Genomic DNA, 19329 nt, shown 5'->3' on the forward strand with positions numbered 1-19329 from the left:
ACTCTGGAGCTGTGCATTCACAACAAAGGAAGGGGTGATGTTCCCGATCCTGTTGACACAGGCAAAGAAAAACCACCACAAGAAAGGAAAACAGCCCTTCCTCTGCTGGACCTCTACTCTACACCTTATCAGCACCTTCCACTCCCTTCTACTCCCTGCTGCTGCTACAGGTAATCATCGAGGGCTCCTCTGACTACATGTTGTCATGTGTATGAGATAGAAATCCCTACCTTGCTGCAATCAGTAAGGAAAATTAACTGAGAGTCAGACTGGATGGGAGAGTTGCTTTAGCAAGAAAAATCAGTTTATTTTGAAAGAAGAGGCAGTTGCATAACTGATAAGGAGCCAACGATCAATTCTACATCTCCCATGACTGCCACTTACCGAGAAAGACAGCTGAGTACTAGGGACTGCAGCAGCAAACTGCAAACGAAGCCAGTGCGCTGTGCAATGGGAGTGAACAGGGATGGAAATAGATCTTAAAACTCAGCTGATACTTTTTCCTAAAGGAGACAACTTTATTATGTTCACATGTTTCAAAGATTTCTTCAGCACTAAATGGCACTGTTGTATTCCACCAGATATCCAACTAATTTTACCAGTTCTGTCTCAGAAGATTCACCTGTTACTTTGATCCAGTTTGGCACAAAGCCATCACAAGCATGATACAAAGCACCTATCTGGATCTTCAGTGCTTCAGGCAACAGGCATTCCCCGAGTCCTCTCCCCTCCCATACCAGAAAAACAGAGCTGGAAACAGAGAAGGAAAGACATAGAGAAAGACAGGGAGAAAAGCACATTCAGTCCCAAAACTGAAAACTCCTCACCTGGTTTATTTCCACCGCAGCCAGGAGCAATGGAAAGCCACACTTCACAGAGTGCTTGGTAACACAAAAACTATTTCATTGGGATCTCGGATCAGGTAATATGCAGGGAATCAAATCGCTCAAACAGGTCAGCTGCAATAAGTGTCTCTGTTGCGCAGTTTGAAGCAGGGTCTGCAGCTCAGTTGGGAGAGACTCCCTGCACCACAGGGCTGCTCAGTCCTTTATAATCCTGCTGATCCAGGCGCTGGCGTGACCAACCCAGCACGTGGATGAACCTTTCCTGTTATTCCAACTGCACACAAAAAAGCCACCTCTTCAGTACCTTCACTATGTACAAAAGACTTTCCTATATGACTGCTTCTGTGGGAACAGCTTCTGTTGCCTATTTACAGATGACTTGCGTATGTCCACTGTGGTCACATCTGCACTAGGCGAACTAGGTGTGCATAGAAGCATAGCCCTAATACTGGCCTACACCATAACTATAACCAAAAAGCAAACTTGGTGGTAAAGCCTTAAAAAAACAAACAACACCACCCACCCCAAAACTGCACAGTAACCTTTCCCCTCCCAAAGGGCTGCAGGGGGAACTCTGTTGCATGGAGTGAAGAGAAAGGGACAAGGCTAAAAAGACCTGTTTCCCAGGAGAGGAACACATCAAATGTCTGCTCTAACCTGGCCTTTTTCCAAAAGCTATCACTACCTGACAATCACTGTCATTAGCTTCCCTCAGCTCCCCACATTAGTGCTGAGGTACCCATTAAAGCTAGATTGCTGGTGGGCTAAAACTCACGCCTTTGGATTTGTAGCAAGACACCTTGTCCACAGCTGTTGGAAAGAGAAAAAGGAATTAAGTGCCTTTATTAGTTTGAACGAATCAATAATTAGCTACAAGCATTACAGAAAATTACAAGCAACCAGAGAGCAATGCAGAACAAACAGATGGCATAATGATCCTTTAATAGCATCCTTATGAGATAGTACAACGCATACTCGACACAGTTACACTAGGTGTCTGAGACAGTCCTCCCCGTGAGCTCCAACACATCAGAAGGCAGCTATCCACTGACAAGTGCAAGCATTTAGCATCTCATGAGCTTATCCAATGGTTATTTGACATTACAGAAGAAAGTAAGTTTAGGGAAAGACTGTCACTTCATTACAGAATAGTTTTCCATGAAAAAGAAAAGGAAATAGCATCAGGTTCTTTCTTCACATGCTGGATCTTTGATTCTTGATTCTTCTCATTCTCCAATCTAAGTTAAAAAAAGGGAGGGGGGAAAAACGTCATAGCTCAAAATTTGTCTCATACTTTACAGAACTAACCAAACATCCATGGCCTCGGAAAAAATGTATTCAGCTTCACTGAGTTGCTTATTAATTTGTTTAGCATCAAAATCACACCATGAGGAATCTGTAAAAAGAAACCTGCATATGCAAAACACTTCACATGTGCAAAAATGTCATGTCAATTGCTAATTAGTGAAAAAAAAGAAAAAAAAAAAAAAGAACCAGACTACTAGAAAAATTAACAACAATGAAATAAGTAACATGGGACACAAATCAACACATATTGTAAAGTCTCAAAAGCAGAGATGGTTGAGGCTATAAGCCGGCATACCGTCTTCTGAGAAATGTATCATCTGAATTAAGAGCTACAAAATGCACAAGATATTTGAGAAATGTTTTTCTAAGAGAACATGTGACTGCTTCTACAGCAGTCTGTAGCCTACGCTGTTATCTTCAGCAAGTTTGTCACCATAGCAACGTGAAATTTTTCTGTAAGACAATTTTGTTAGTAGAATTTTAGGGGTAGATTTGTGCCAGAAAGGAGTGTTCACACATGTGGTAGTGACAGATATAGTGACCCCCTGAGAGCAGCTTGTCCAGGAATGCCTGGGTCTTGTCCAGCCCTGGAGATGGGGGGGGGTGCAGGCCAAAGAACCAGGACCAGCCGCTATACTCATCACTGGGGACCAAGCAACAAAAGAAAAACAGGAACAAATGGGAACATGGGAAATTCCACCTCAGTTTAAGGAAAAATCTTCCCCCAAGAGTGCTCCAACACTGAACCTGGAGCCCAGGGAGGATGAGGGATCTATATCCTGGGGTATTCAAACCTCAGCTACACAGCCTCATGAAACTGGCCCTGCTTTGAGCAGGGGCTGGGCTTCCAGAGGTCCCTCCCAACCTGCATGATTCTGTGACAAGCACATTTCTAGTGCTTGCAAAGTGCAACATTGAGCAGTAGGCTGGAAGACAGATAAGATCCCTTTCTGTTCCTCCACTGAAGTTCTGTTCCTCACTGAAGTGTCCAGCAATTAAATTAAGGGGCTTGCAATCAGGCCTTAAAGACATAGTGAAGTCTAAGGAATCATCCAAGCTCTGCATCCTCCAGAAGCAGGAACAATTTCCTCAGTGCAGCAGTGGGTCTAATCCTTTAAAACAGACCCAGAAGAGGTGGACAAAGGGCAAGGCAAAAATTGCTGCCATTTAGAATAGCAACAAGAAGTTGTCACAGCTATTCTCTCTGCTGTAACACCTCTGCTTCATCCCTGCACCCTGATCTGACCTGAGCATCAGGAAAGGTCCTGCCTGGGTCTGTTTCAGTTTCAGTCCTTCACTTCTGAACAGATGAAAGCATGCTACAGCATATCACAGATGCCAGGTGACACCAAGGATTTAGCTATCACAGATGGATTCCAAGGCAGGAGGAATATAATGGTAGCCTGTCATTTCCTCCACGTTGCCTAAGTGATAAATTTCTCTAGCTCTCACTCTCAAAGCTGATCCGATACAGAGCTCATGCACTATGCAACAGATCCCATTCTGCAGGGATTTTCCTTCCCTCTGATGCTTCACTTTTTTCCCCAGAAAGCAATAAGCTGCTTTCTGAGAACTGTAGAAAGTGGGGTGGGTGAATGGAGAGGAAGAAAAAAAAGACAGAATATAGGAAGCCATGAGAATACAAAATTGGAACTAAAATCAAGCAGCTTCTTAATGAGGACACTGGGCATAAAAGCTCTTCTTTCCATGCCCCAGGGAGGTTTATGCACCCTGCTCCACTATTATTTTTCTGGAAGACACACAAACAAGCATTCATTTCACTCTGAAGGCTGGATCCTGGATTTCTTGGGTATGAGCAGAAGAGGCCCAATGTTGCCAGTTATTCTTCCATTGAAAAAAAAAACCCTAATATTCAAGGATGCCAGTCTATTCACTTCTGCTTCTCCAAGGCTGCTAATCAACTTGTAACAACTGCCATCACCACATTCCCACCAGCAGTGAGCTATGCCAGGTGAGAACTCAGCCAGAGAGTCATTTTAAGAAAATGTAGAAAACTTGAGGAGAAAATCACAGCCCCTTGACTTGATGTAGAAGCAATCTGATTGTCTGTTAAAAAACAATTTCCTTGTGTGATTAATGACAGTGAGAGAAAATCAGTATTCACAATCTACATGTCTATTGCAAGCAAAGGCAGGAGCCTTCTTCTTAATTTTCCTGTTCAAGGAAATGAAGCACTGCTGGTGAGGCTCCAGACGTAAGTCATAGGTCAGACTCCACCCTGCACAAAGACAACTGCCTTAGGCAGTTGATTTTGGAAGAGCAGAGGGTTGGGGACCTTTTCTTTTGCTTTCTGGGGTTCAAGGTGTTAGGTGAGTTTGAGCCATTTTTTATGCTCCCCTTTGCGATTCAGAGCCATGAACACCATAAAGCAGATTCCAGCTTAATGGAACCCATAATTCTACATACCTGTGCACACTCAAAAGGCCTTTCATATTGTGTGTGTGCTAAACAGCGTCCTTTCAGAGCAGGAGTCCCTCCTCCCCAAAAATTTTAGCAGGGGATTGACTGCATTGCTAACATGCCCTTTGCTGACACTGTGGCAAGTGACAGAGCTCCAACAAGCTCTGCACATACCTGGCAGGCCAAGCTAACTAATGACCTTAACACTTATTGCAGGCTAAGGTTGTTAACCGGTGATCAGCTGTTGTACAGCAGCTGGCTCTCCTGCTGTCACTCTCTTACATGCCTGAGCTATTTGTTGGAAAGACTGGTCCACAGCATGACATGTGAATTTTACAATCTCTCCAGTTCCAGAGATGCACTACGAAATAAATCCAGAAAATCTGATTAGGACTTGTCACTGGAGTAAGCTCGTTAATCATTGATGTTCTTTTATATGCGATTTGCTAACTCTTGCAGGCATCAGCAGACTGTGGGTCTGAAGACTGCAGACGTGAAAAAGTTCTTTATATAACAATTGCACTGATTTTTTCCTCTTGAATATTTAGCACATTCTAATAAATAAAAAGAGCCAGAAAGCACCAGTGAGATCGTTTAGCCTAGCTTCTTGCATTGAGTCAGGCACAGGATTCCCCTGAAACAATTCCTGTGGCCAAAAAGATAAGAAGATCTGGTTCAGAAAATGTAAAATCCAGCATGAAAAACTCTTTCAGCCACTTGCCTTAGTAATTTTTGCAGTAGTCAGTTAGCCATACTTTTGCATAAAAAAAAAGAATCATATTTCATTTCTCACCTGAACTTGTCTAGCTTTGCCTGTCAATGACAGGTTCTTTGAGTAAGAGATGAAAGTCTTCTATTATTAAATTACTGTTTCCCCAGCCTCCCCCAAAATATTCTCAGCTAAGCTAAGCCAGCTGAGCTACTGCTATCTCAAAACACAGCACATATTTCCCATGCCCCACCAAACACTGCCATCACAGTACAGCTTGTAATAATGCTAGCCATGATCACATAGGTGCCAAAACAAGGGGAAAAAAGCCATGAATAACTTTCCCTGGCCTCAAACACATTAAATAATTTGGATACATGTGGCTCCAAATTAAACTCATGGATGAAACCCTCTAATTCTGGATACAAGTGAAATTGAGAAGTAAGACTTCTCTCCAGACTTTACAGCTAATAGTAAGTCAAATCAATAAAAACAAAAGAAACAAGGAGGGGGGGGGGGTGTTGAAAATCTCCCTTAATCTCCTGATGTATCTGCCTCTGAGATGTCCAAAACCTAGAACACTGGTATGAAACACAGATCCAGAACTGACACTTGCAACCCATCTTCAAGAGCAAGCAGAAAGTATTATAACTCGAACTACACAGGATTTCAAGAACCATAAATCCCTCCCCATTTGTTTCATATTCTTTTTCAAGAAGATTGTACAGCTTGCTTCTGGTTTAGAGATTTGTTAGGCATTAGATCCAGGAACACAAAAAATCTGTGATTACTGCTTATGGGGTCAGCTCCTTTTGAGAGCCAAAGAATTAATTCAAAGTGCCTGGCATTTTCCAAAAAAAAAAGGATGTCTGCCCATTTCAAGCACATAGACCTCCTTCCCCACAATTTTTCTGGAAGATCGGTTGAAGAAAGTTCAACCCAAATTCACCCAGCCAGACTGAGACAGTTTGGTTCTCAGAAGCCAACAATGGTCAGGCATTTACAAAGTTTGTCCCTCTCTTCTCTGGAACAGAAAGTCAACCTTATGCTACTCTTCAGTAAGCCTCAGTCTTTCCACACCATCTCCTTGGATTAAAGCTACTCAGAAGGACACAGAGTGCACACCAGAATGCCACTACAACATGCTTAAGGAAGTTTGAAGACATTTAGAAAAGTCAGAGATTCCTGTAAGAGGAAAGGCAGTGATTAAACCAGCATATCAGCCTTACTGGCTCATGGATAAACTAAAATAGCATATGGATTTAATGAAATCATTTTTACAAAGACAGACCTGACCTAGCAGAATGACTGGGGTTTTCTTTCATATCTAGTTTCTAGGAGAGTAGGGGGTATGTCTCCTTCAGCACATATAGATTTACCACAGATATGCTTATGAGTAACATGTGTTAGTTTTTGGTGAGTCATCGGTGCTAAATTACATCTAAAACTGTCTTGTTTCCAATGCAGCAGGCCTGAATTGAGCTCCACAGACATGGAGTATTCAGTTCTGGCACTCTCTACAGGGACAGAGACCTGCTAATGATATGTACCCAAGTGAATGTGCGAAACCTTTTTAATCACATAGTTAGTGCTAAGTAATTTCCTCTTCCTTTCCCAACTACTTTAAAGCTGTTTAGCATGCCAAAGAATGATCTCCATTCTGCGCTGCTAAAACTCTTTCAAAAACACTTCCCTTTAGATTAACTCCTAAGATGGCAGTTAAAATATAAGCAGCAATTAGAGCTGCTCCCACATGGAGTCTCAGAAGTAGGTCAGCAAAGATGGTTTGTGTAGGATAGGTCTTGCCACCTCCAATGAATCATGAGGGCCTTTCATTATCATTCCCATTAATTGGGCTCCAAACATCTCCTTTACAGCTTCTCTGCAACAAACACTTGCCCTGGGTAAACTGCGTCTTGGTTCTCCCAGATACCTTACTACCACATTCATTTTCTGTTTGCTGAACTGTGTGTCCTTGGGGCCCTATTGCATTATATTCAGCACAAAGACATGGCCATTCATCCAAGAGTTTGCAGTATAAATAGGCACACAAGTAGTCGGTGTGAGGAGAGCACCAGTGCAAAAATGGCAGATGACTTGATGAAAGACTGGGGCAGAATGGGGCACCCAACAACTCATCCGTGTCTTTGCCAATACACAGCCAGGGCATGTTCCAGATCCCACAGCCAAGTGATACATCCCTGCTAAGGGCAACCAATTTGGGCAAGGTCCAAAGTATCCATGAAACTTTAGACAGAAACATGTCTCTGCCAGCCAAGAGAGATGGAGGCAAAAAGGCAGAACTGTAGCTCAAAGCTTGAGCCCTATGCTAAACTCAGGCCAGCAGACTGGTTTTCTTGCACACGGTTCATACCACTTGCACACCAGAACACTGGTTGTTTGCGTGAGCATGTGGGATGGACTGCTTGAGAGTGAGTGAAAGGCGTGTGCTCTATAGTTGGATGTCTTCCTAGGACTGAAGCAACAAGAGGAAAATCAAAAACGTCTTCTGCTGCCTTGACAACTGGTCAGACCCTTGTTCTGTGAGACTTCCCATAGGCACCAGAGATTGCCACCCCATCAACATTTGTCAATGGTGCTGATAGTGCTGTTTGTATTCTGCGCTACTGAATTTCCCCATAAGTCAGTCCTACAAATGCCCAGAGTAAAATGGCTTTTAACGTGCTCGCAGCCAAGAAGAACATTCCCAAAGAGGTTCTTTATTCTAAGCAGTCGCTTTCCCACCCTGATGCAAAACCTCCAGACCCAGGATGCATAAAAGCTACACTTTGAATTGTACTCACCCAAACCATATTATTCAATCTTGTCAGAGCTGAAATAGCTGCGTTTATACCAATCTCCACGGCTGCCGCCTCTTCCCCTTGAAGGGAAGGCTTCAGGAGCAAATATATCTTTTTAAAAAAGAACATGGAGACATACATGAGTGTTATATGCTTTCAAACATGTATTCATTCAGCATTCTGCACAACTTCAAGACAACCTCTAGGATGCACACAAGTACTGGTTATGAGATCACAAATCTGGCAATCCAGAACATGCTTACACAGAGTATACAAACCTTAGCATTGCCCTACTTTGAAGCCTAATGCCCTCACCGCTTTCTCAATGAGACATCCCTCTGCACAGGAGAAAAACAGCTGGGCGTGACCAGAGCAAACTGCTCGTCTTCCATATTTTCTTCTCCCTCAGACAGATGACCTTCAGATGGTCCAAAGAAATGATCCAAAAGGCAAACCAACATGTTCCAGGACAGTCCAGCATGGCAGAAATGGCTTACCTTCTCTGCGACTGCTGCCTCGCCTGTTGGGGTTCATTATCGGCATACGCATCATCTGTAAGTTAAAGACATTTCTTTAAAAAGCTCATCTGTCAAGAAGTCAGCCTCTCCTTCATTTCCTCAGGTACTATGTGATCACTGAAGTAATTCCCAACTTCATTATTAATTTCTCTGAAAACAAGATTACTGCTGATACTATTGCAAAGCTAAGGAAGTCTGCAGTTGCCAGTAGGTTCTCAGGTCAACACCTTTCATACTTAATACCTTACTTGACCTTCGTGTAGTGCAGATAAAGCCAGGAGAGCAGAGCCTGGAGAGCTGAGTTAGTCTGTTGCAGTCAGACAGGGCACCTCTTTGACTCACTTATCCCAAATTACTCTTTTTAAAGTTCTCTATACTCATCTTTTGTTGGTCTCTATCCCAGTAATAGGATCCCAGCAATCACAATTCCTTCTCCTATCCAAATGCCACCAGCACTATAGGAGCTACAACACCACCATCCACAGTGAACGAAGCTGAGAGATGCCTTGAACTGAGTTACAGCTCTAGAGCAAGAGCTGCGGTGCACTTGCTGCAGCCCTCTGCAGAAATATATACTTTCCTTTTCATGTGCAATAATTTCCTTTGGCATTTATTCCTTACTAACATTGCAGGAAATGTATTCCTCAGCAGGAATATTGGCAGCAGTACTGAATTTTAAGTGATGGTTAAAGAAGACTTGCAGGAAGATGTCTGCTTGTAAAAGCGAGTGTTTATACTGAGTGCCCTATTAAAAAAGTGTTATGCTTAACCCACAGAGGATAGACTTGAACATCCAAGACTACCTTACATATTTCAGTACTTCACATGCAGTCTTTCTGCTCTGCAAATCAAGATTTCCTGTGGTGCATTCACTAGCTAGCTCTGAATAGAGATTCTGAACAACAACAACAACAAAAAAAATTACAAGATAATCTGGCAATTCAAACCAAGAGAAGGTGATACAGGATCCTATTTTCTTCAAGTTATTCATTTAATCACTTGCACTTTCCAAAAATAAAAGCTGTCCATATCCTCTGACACCTTGCTTGTGAAACTGCCTTTGTTCCCTGCATAAAGTCCTCAAGCACAACACCCACTGCAGATCCCTGTTGTAAGTGCAGGCACCCCATTTCAAGTGTCAGTTCATGGAAAAAGTGGACACTGGCATGATTTGAAAACAGCTAGCAGGATTTCACAGGTTGGGTTGGCATTTAATCATACCTTAAAAACCACATAAGAGCTCAAAAAGGGAACACAAATGTCAGTAGAGCAAATGTTCTTCAGCTATACTGTGATTACATGCTCAGCTGAGAGCTGGGTTCGGTAACAGAGTCAGAGTCATAGTCATCGGTGTTTCTGTCTAAGATGTGCCAATCATGGTTCTCCAGGCACATACTCTGTAAGTCAATGAAGAAAGAGTTTCGGAGCTGGTGGATGTGCCAGACTGCCGCAGAGATTCACACTCTCCCCAGGCATCCATCAATCAGGGTCAAACTCTCAGCTGATGGAAAGTGAAGCATTACAGGAGACAGCTGGATTTCAAACCACATTCAGTTTTCCCATCAAAACCTCCAACTGCAAGAGGAGTTGCAGTTCACACATATACACCTGACTTATTCTTAAAAGAGGATGAGCAGAATTTTTGCTCCCCTAGGCAGCAGAAATTGGTTTTCCCCTTCCTTACCTCCTCACTGCTCATTGATTCGGAGCTGGATGTGCCGCGATGGCACTGCACAATAATGTTCGAGATCAGCTCACCAGAGACTTCCACAACACTTCTGCAGAAAGCAGTTGGCTGTAACAGATCAAAACAGAGCAAATCTCGTAGAGCAGAGGTACAGTACAAACCGTCTCAAGGAAGTTTCATTGAGGGTGGGAACCTGTACAGAGATTTTAAAAACAAATTGCAAAAGGAAGAAACTCAAGCAAGATTATACACCTAACAAATTATTGGAGCAGACTGCAGCAAGATGAATATATTCTGACAGCATATGACTACACACAAGTTATTGCTCCACAATTGCATGTTAGCTGTACGAAGCCTTAAGCCTGCCAAAGCAGAAGAAAATCTCCAAATCCTTTTCATGGCTCTAGCATCATCAAGCACAAACATAAGAGCTGTGCAGGTCTATGCTGACGGCAGCTGCAGCTCTAGAAGTTAAACTACCTTTAAAGAAGTTGTCTCTACGATTTGACAGAAGCTCCAGCCAAACCTGCACTAAAGTTTGGAAAACAGAGATCGTCATAGTATCTTTCATACCATATTGCCCCAAGAAGAAAAGAAGAGGGATGGTGTCTGTTTAGAATACAGTGATAACTTCACAGCAGCCAACCCTTGCGTCTTTAAAGCAAACCTAGGAACAACCATCAGTTCCATGTTCCACCTGCACGCACACAAAAGCTGCTTAGCTCAAGAGTAGCGATACTCAAAGAGATGTTTACCCACCTCTTCATGGGATACACTACCTCCCAAGGTAGTAGCATGACTCATAAGCTATGAGGAAAGCCTTTGCACCATCTGTTCAGTGCCTTCCCAGAATCCCTCCTCTTCCTTAAAGACTGTTCCCAGGAAGGACAGACAATTTTGGCAGCCATTTACAGAGGAAAGAGATGCAAGAAAAGCTCAGCTTGGAGCAGCACAAAGAACCAGAGATAATCTCTGTGGAAGTCTAACACACAGTATGGCACCATTGCACACAGGGACTCAAGAGCTACTCCACATGCTTTCTAAGATTTGTACAAGCAGTTAGGACACAACCACTCAGAAGCTTGCAATGGGAGCCATGTTTTGTCAAAAATAACTGTGCACAGAGAAGTCTAGATTCAAAGATGATGTATTTACACCAAAGCTGGTCATCTAAGAATCAGAGCGCAGCAAGAGCTATATCAAGAGCCTTACCTGTGTTTATTTCAGGCTGAAAAGAGAGTTGAAAATCTGAAAGACTAGCACTGTCAGCACAGAGTGGGAATCTGCACTACATAGGAAGATAAGCCTTTATCTGGTGCCTAGATGCATGATACACAAAAGGAGGTCAAATGTCAGTTTTTCCATACTCTTATCTTAGAAAAGAAGCCACACCTTCCTTCCAGGATTTGGTCCCAAAGGACAGAGACACTTTCCCTACATGCTGCTCCAAGACACCCATCCACTCTTTTCAGCTCAGAGCAGTTCCTGTGTTCCCCACTGACCAGGCAGAAGAGTTTCCCAGCAGCGACCCTTCCCATCAAACGCTTGCTCCATGTGTGGGTTGTATTTGGGTTTGGTTTTGTTTTCAGAAGGCCAGTCATTCTTCATTCTTCAGCACCCGTAGTGTTTCAACATGTCCTGAGAACATCCTGCGTGGAGGGGGGGTTTCACATTCGCACGAGATGCACTTACCACGAAAGGCCCTATTTTGAAGTCACATGTGAATGGGTCTCTCCCCGAAGCTTTCTTGCACACAGTTTCACGAATGCTGAACTGCAGCTCTAGTCTGTAAGCATCACTGTCCCACATGTCAACCTGGTAAAAGGAAGGTCAACACAACATCTAATCAGTGCCTGTCATTCTTTTATGCCCACTACATGGCAACCTTGCTTTTTTGTCAGGCAGAAGCAAGACATAAGGACATTGTGGCTCAGTGCCCAGTTTAGAGCAGATTACTGTGTGTGAGAAAGGGTATTTCATTGTGCTCAGGAGTTACTCTCTTAAGTAGATTTGGTAACAGCAATACAGACCAGCTTTCTATGGGGGTTTCACTTGGAACCCCACAGCCCATTGCGGGACCCTCCTTCTGCTCAGAGTCAGTTGCAGGGACTATAGCTGTCAAAGGTAGATAAGCATAGCATTACCCCTGCATGCTACCCCCTCTTCTGCGGGAACCAGGGTGCTAACAGCTCTGCTTCGGATATTTAGACTGCTGGGAAGTCTATTGCAAATACATGACTTGGAAAGTAAATCACATGACTGCAAGCAATTGAATTAATGCAGCTCATAGAGTCACTCCTTGTCGGCTCAGGTGCCTCAATGGGCAGTGTGCATTGTCACACTGCAAGCTTTAGAGTGATTGGTTCCTTTTGTTGACACATGAGGATTTTCTTTTCGCCTTCTCACAGTCAATCAATGTTTTAGCTCAAGATGGGAGACTCAAAAAAAAAAATCCCTGAAAAAAACAACAAAAAACAAATCCCCACTGCTTTCAAGCACTTTTTTTTTTTCCAAACTAGATCAATCCAAAAGTCATCTTGTCATTCATTCTTGCAGAAGACTTGGTACATGCCATCTATAGAAACAGAATTGTTCTGAGGATGTTCAGGAACATGGACATGCTAACTTTAAATTAGGAAGCTTTAACTCCTTAACTCTGGGTATCCAATATAATTCTTAGCAACACAAATTAAAACAGATAAGGGTTTCCTGCCTGCATTTAGACACTAGTAAATTTAAACCAGAATTGGTCTGTAGAGACAGATGTAAACACAAATTGGAGAAAGAATCGTAAATGTGTTTGTGGTGGCATTTAATGAGCAGTGCAAATGTTCAGCTGAGACCTTCAGATGAACCAGGTTACTTTATGCCCAAAGCAAAGCAGCTAGCTGGAGGTATTTAAAAACACCAGTTTTGAACAAAATCTTACAAGACGTCCCTCAAAGATTTCTATTCTAGGAGTGCAAAATTTGAACTCCTGAAGTATTTTTAATTACAAACCAACATACAAAGAATATTTAGGTTCCTAAAGCCATAGCTTCCAATAATACCCCAAACCCACCCTCTTCCAAGCAACATCAGAAAACTCCAACTAAATCTGGGTTTCCAGGATTGGGTGAAAAAGAGTTTTCCACCACAGCAAAGCATATTTCAGGTAAAGGATCTTCGTTGTCTGCACACTTACTCTTGTGACATGGCTCCTGACAACACCATACAGATTTGTCCCCCAAGACTGAGTATTGATCCTTGCAATGGAAGCATTGAGAGCCTCTTCTGTGACAGGGAGTTCATAGTCGTACACTGGAAACCCTGAGACAAAGGCACAGTTCCATTAGAAGTTCAGTGTGGTCTTGTACTTTTCCTCCCTAAACCACCATAAGAAAGAGGATGTGGTTCCATTCTGAGCAACTTACCTGAACACGAGAAAATGCTCAGTGTGAGGACAAAAATTAAGATCCTCATACCGTGACTTTCAAAATCCTCTCGTCTTTTCCTTTTCTAAGCAAGGGTTTCCAGTGCATATTCCTCTGTCTTTATATAAATGCAGCCTTGATCCTACACCTGACCTTCCTGTGTCCAAGCTCTGCTACAAACATTATACTTTAAACAGAATTGATCTGAGAGTAAATATTTGCTGTCAGCTTTTCTCCAGTTAGCAGTAGTTCTCTGATAAGAGATGGGCTGCAGTGCCTTTTTCCCAGCACTGCGACTAAAAGGAAGCACTGAATTCCTGATATCTTCATAACCAAAGGCAAAAACCTAGTTATTTTGTTCACTGTTAGCCATTAGTTATCCATTTAAAACTGGTGAGTCAACTCTTGCCTTAGCACTGGACCCAGCACCTTTGTGTCTTGGCAGCAACTGACAGCACTTACAAGCTGGCGTCCCCCAAGGAGAGGACAATTCCCCAGCATGGAATGGGAATCCACCCACATGGACCTGTCTGACACCACCACCAGCATCCAACACAAGCCTCCCTGACACAAGACACATGGCAGACCCTTGATTCACCCCAGGTCTCTTTGCCTTGCAAGCTCCTGGGACCTCTGCTATTTGGTGTGCGCCAGAAGAGCTCCCACATTGCTTTGACTCTTGCCAAGCCTGTGCCCAGCTAACCAAACAAGTGAGTGGCTGTGGACATTTGGTTTCCCTTGTCAGATCCCCCTGATGCTCAGGCTTCAGTTTCAGCACAGAAATTGATGGGATTTTTGGAAAACTAAAGCCTGACTACAGTACTGAAAAAATCATAAGGAATTAGAGGGATGAGCTGGACACGACACCTCAGGTCTTAGCTAACTGGAGCCAGACTGCAACAGGGCAAGGTGTTCTCTATACCCTCTTCAACATCCAGCACTCAGCACTTGCTAGTCTTGGTTTCCAGTTACAGGCAACGTATCTTATCACTCTACCACAACTACGCCACAACAGAGACGCTGAAACACTTCTAGCAAGATTCAGAGGTGCCCCTGGGTTTTAAGTGCTTAAAGACTGTCCATGGGAGTTGTGAAGGAAACTGCTGCCTTCAAACAAGCTCACCCATTGCTGACTGTTCACAAGGCAGAGATGTGTCTACCCATGATCATTTTGAAGATCCCATTTGTGAAATTGCTTCATTAACATTCAAATCATGGTTCCACTTGAATTATGTGGCACAGGGTCATTTTAAGAACTTCCCAAATGACAAGCAGTCAAGGAAAGACAGAGGAGCACACAAAATACCAGGGCTCAGATTTAATAAGGAAGAGGATGAAGTTGCTTCTGGTTGTTAGGTTGTCAGATTGCAGGATGGCAGCCAATCACAAGGTTGCACACTGGGGGGATCTGACTCCTCAGGTGACAGATGGAGTTGGTTAAGTATCATTCACACTGCAGGCACTTGAAGACAAAGACCCATAAAGGCAATGCACTTCTAAGACACAACAGAAACAACTGGCCAGGTGTGGGCCTTGATGGTCACTGGATTCATTCCCCGCTGTTGCTGTGAAATCCTAGGAAAGGAACCTGTTGAGCCATGGTACACCCCAGGAAAGAGTTTGTGTGCCAGCTGGTAGAGCTGCACATGAACATAGAGACTGTGCTAGGAACAAGCCATGCCTGGGGGGGACAAGCAGACGCAGTGCCAAACAGGAATCTCGCTGGGGACACATTACTGGTTAGTGCCACACCACGTGTCTGCCATCCCACCCAAGCACTGCTTTGAGAGAGGTGGATGTGGGTGCATATTCCAAGAAGGGGTGGGCATTTTTAACCAGCCAACTTAGATTTCAGCATTGGGAACATGATCAAAAACGCCAGTTGAAACTTTGCCCAGTCAAAAGCCAGAGCCTCTTCTGTACGTCCATTCTCCTCGTTCACTGCAGCTGAAGACGCTCTCTCCCGGCTTTGGACACACTCATCTGTAGCAGGGTCTGTCCTTCCTGCTTCCCAGTTCTCCTTAACTGCTGTCTGTGCCATGGGGAGGCCAGTAATACTCTTCTGTGGCTGCAGCCACGCCAGAGCACCACAATGCAGAGGATTTAAACTGGGCTGGAGATTCTCAAGAACAGAGTCTGCTGCACTATGCCCAGCTTTTCTGCAACCAGAGCCAAAACCACGCTCCCTCAGACCAAGGAGGAAACCTTCCGATATGCTGTTTGACCTGCTTCTGCAGTGGTTTCTCTGCAACCAGTTGTGCTGCTGCTGCGGTAATGAAACACAAGAACGAGATAGCTCAAACTACTTGAATGGAAAGAACTTGGCATTCGGAGCCCCAGGGTCCTTATTGTTTTCCAGCACACTTCACCACCAACTTGCTGTGGTAGTTTGGATAACATTTAGCTTTCAACTCCATCCCTAGAAAAGGAACCATCTGCCTCTTGCATGCGGGGACCGGTTAATATCCCACCAGAACCTGAATATGTAAAATCGCTTCCTAACTGCTGAGCCACAGCATTATAGCCAGTCCAGTAGTAATTTTAACTATTTAAACTAATTTTAACTATTTAACTAATTTAATTTGAACAGGATTTAAAGATTTTCCTCTTAGAGTAGCTACAATGAAATGCTGCCAGCAGGATTGTAGTAATGTTGATTGGGGGTTGAAAATAAAATTGTTTAATGAAATGAAAGTTCCTCTGCAGAGCTCTGGCTTTGCTTTGTGCCATCCGGAGAACAGAGATGTTTGCTATTCCACCTCTCTGAATCCTGGCTGATTAAGTCTGTAATGAACTTGGTAAATATTTCTCCTATCTCTCCACAGATACATTACACAGTCCAGTAGATTCTTGTTACAGCAAAATTGGTTTCATTCACTGTCCATGTCAGAGGTGCGTTTGGGTTGAGGGTGCTCAACCCAAACAGAGACAGGACCTGGGGAAGAGGTAGAAACTGGGGGTGGGCAGGATGGGAAGAGGGAGAAGGGAAATTCTGTGAAGAAAACAGGCTCAGGCACGTGCTGGCGGGAGGAAAGGCAAGTCTGAGCAGGGTGCAGCGTTATCCCCACTCACAGGTAATGCATCTCCACAGGTACCACCTGCCTAGTGCTAATGGGCCAGGCACAGCCAACAGGAGAAGGATGGGGTATTTTCCTTTGGGGCAGGGGTTTGAAAAGAAGCATTCTTGGGAAACATCTGCTTTCAGTAGCTTTAAGCAGTGGAACCAATTTTACATTTTCAGACTTCAAGTGCCCCAAGTTCTGGGTTTCTGAGGAGGTCTGAGGTTTTCACTTTGGACTGGAGACTGTAACTGAAGCTTCAGGTTAGGAAACGCCACTACACTTATGAAGAGTGACTGGAATTCAATCTGAAATTCAATACTTTGCAGAAGACCTCTGAGGTCAAATTTCTGAACCCAAGACACTCTTCATTTATTGGCACATTCAGAACAGAAAGTCGTCGTTTCACCTGTGCTGAGGAATCAACAGGCATGGCCACTCAGACCAAGGACAACATGCTCTTGAAAGAGCAAAGCATCTTTCCCTTCCTCTAGAAACCAGCTCCTGGCATTTGCCCATAAGGACCCTGCCACAAATTACTAGGTACTAAAATCCATTTTGGTGACTGGTGCCATGGCACACGGAGCAGTGACGAAAGGTGAAGCCTTTGCATCAAACCGAAAACAGGGCAGAACAAAATGAAGAAGGCGCAAAAAATGAGATAATAAGTGTTTCTGACATGTTGCCTGCTGCCTTCCACATCCCCGGGAATTATACAGGCTTTCATGGGAAGATGACCCAGACACCACACAGCACTGGGGAGAAGCCACAAATTTCATCTGCAGCTTTATGAAAACTTCTGGCTGCAGCAGCAGCAATGGAGCTTACAATGTCTCTGATCGGGATAACATTTTTTTCCACCGATTAACCAGACTGAAGAAGTTTGAGAAGACTTTTAGAGAGAGCCTGCAGAGCAGGCAGAAAAAGCATATGGGCACATACATATACATCTTTTACGAAAGGACAAATGTTATAGTTAAACCCCCCAAAATACAAAACTTCTTGAAATTTGAGAGAGGGCAAGATGGAGAAAGACCCTTCACAATTTAAGGACTAAAGTTTGATTCTACTACCAGCAAATTCCAGATGCTAAGCACCTTGGGGCAGAGGGAGGGAGGCGTTATTCAAGTTAATCTACACAGCAAACAGACATGCACCATTTAAGAAAAGAGCAAAGTAAAGATCTTCTGTTAGATGACTATTTTCAGATCATTTTCACTCCCAGCAATCAAGTCAGCTCTGTTCCCAGACAACCGGGAGAACAATAATTTCTCTTTCTGAGTGAAATTTTGATAATTACAAGATGTGTTTTTGTTTAAAATGTAAATAATCCAGCATCATCACATGCCTGTACGCTGAAAACAGTCTAAACAGCATCCCAGGCACTGAGGAGCTATTCCTGATCCCTTGTTTCCTGGACATTCAGATGATAGACGAAAGCTAAAAGAAAACCTGACTAAATTCAAAGAAGCATGTTCTTTTTTTTTCCCGTAGCTCTCACAGCATGGCATTGGCAAAACCAAAGGGCTCCCTAAAAGTTCTTCTCCATGGGTAACTTTATCACACATGCAGAAGAATGTTGTAGTAACATCAGCTGACAGAGGTAGGAGAAAAGCTTCTAGATTTTGCTCAGACTAACAGGGGCTTTGAGACCTGATCCATAGTTCATGGACACCAACAGAGACTCAGCTTTGATTCCCTTCAGATCTTGTCTTCATGTCCCTTGAGAAACCAACATTCGATCATACAGCCAGTGCAGACACTGCCCGTGGGCTGCTGAACATTCTCCAGCCCTTGCCCACCTGGGATTCTTCCAATTTCTCTAATTGCTCTCACACTCTCATAAGATGGTACCCTCTGCCATGCTGGCTGCATTTCTCAACCCCACATAGAGCTTTCCACTGTAAAGCACCTGAAGATTTGGTGGTCAAAAGGAGAGTAGAGTGAAGACAAGTGAATATAGTGACACCTCAGCTTCCCACACCTACAGTATTAAGGATGAAACCAGATGCATTTCATAAGTCTGGAGTTTACACCATGGCATTTTTGTACTCTGCAAGGGTTGCTGATGCTCTGGGAGAACTCACTGAGTTGTTCTATGTCAAGACTGAAAACCATTGGAACTGACACCTTAACAGTAATTTTACAAAGAATAAAGGAAACATTTCAGTAAGCACATAGAGGTAGTGCCTAACCCCTTTTGCACTGCTCTTCTGCGGTGCCCCATACATGCCTGTCTAATGAAGGCAACCTAAACCTACAGAGTTTCTACTGCTGTTGCTGGAAATGGACTTTGAGAGTGAAGCAACAGAAAGCACACATTACAGCAAACTAAACCTCCATAACACACACTAGATGACTGTTCTGAAACATCATAGGCTGCAGCAGAATCTCAGAGGTCTCACTTCATTACTTTGAGCCTTTGAAACTTTAAATATTTATATTCCCTGTGCCTGCCAGGTCAGCAATAATAGCTCTTACAGGGTCACTGGCACAACTTTGTAGCTGATGCAAGGCAAACATTACCTCCAGACCCAAAGATTGTTACCTGAAAAGCCAAAGAGCTAT

General features: G+C 43.6%; 1 protein-coding gene across 1 annotated transcript; it reads right to left on the reverse strand.

The window, feature by feature from the left end:
• Positions 1–1664: 1664 nt before the first annotated feature.
• SPP2 (secreted phosphoprotein 2) lies at positions 1665–13796 on the reverse strand. The gene is made up of 7 exons (XM_087733235.1): positions 13703–13796; positions 13474–13598; positions 11982–12104; positions 10287–10397; positions 8582–8636; positions 8088–8195; positions 1665–2083 (listed from the first exon to the last, which is right to left on the reverse strand). The coding sequence occupies exons 1-6, from the start codon at positions 13749–13751 to the stop codon at positions 8098–8100; spliced, it is 561 nt and encodes a 186-aa protein (XP_087589361.1). The 5' UTR covers positions 13752–13796; the 3' UTR covers positions 1665–2083; positions 8088–8097.
• Positions 13797–19329: the final 5533 nt, after the last annotated feature.

The sequence above is a fragment of the Nipponia nippon genome, unplaced genomic scaffold (assembly GCF_047370975.1).
Source record: "Nipponia nippon isolate SJK-2023a ecotype South Korea unplaced genomic scaffold, ASM4737097v1 scaffold_5, whole genome shotgun sequence".
NCBI lineage: Eukaryota > Metazoa > Chordata > Aves > Pelecaniformes > Threskiornithidae > Nipponia > Nipponia nippon.

Bases quoted from the DNA above. Each gene is read 5' to 3' on its own strand.
- SPP2 (XM_087733235.1), bottom strand. From the start codon at position 13,751: ATGAGGATCTTAATTTTTGTCCTCACACTGAGCATTTTCTCGTGTTCA. The intron at 13,599-13,702 runs GTAAGTTGCTCA...CCTTTGTCTCAG, and splicing joins GAGCATTTTCTCGTGTTCAG to GGTTTCCAGTGTACGACTAT. The intron at 10,398-11,981 runs GTAAGTGCATCT...GATCTGTTACAG, and splicing joins TCAAAATAGGGCCTTTCGTG to CCAACTGCTTTCTGCAGAAG.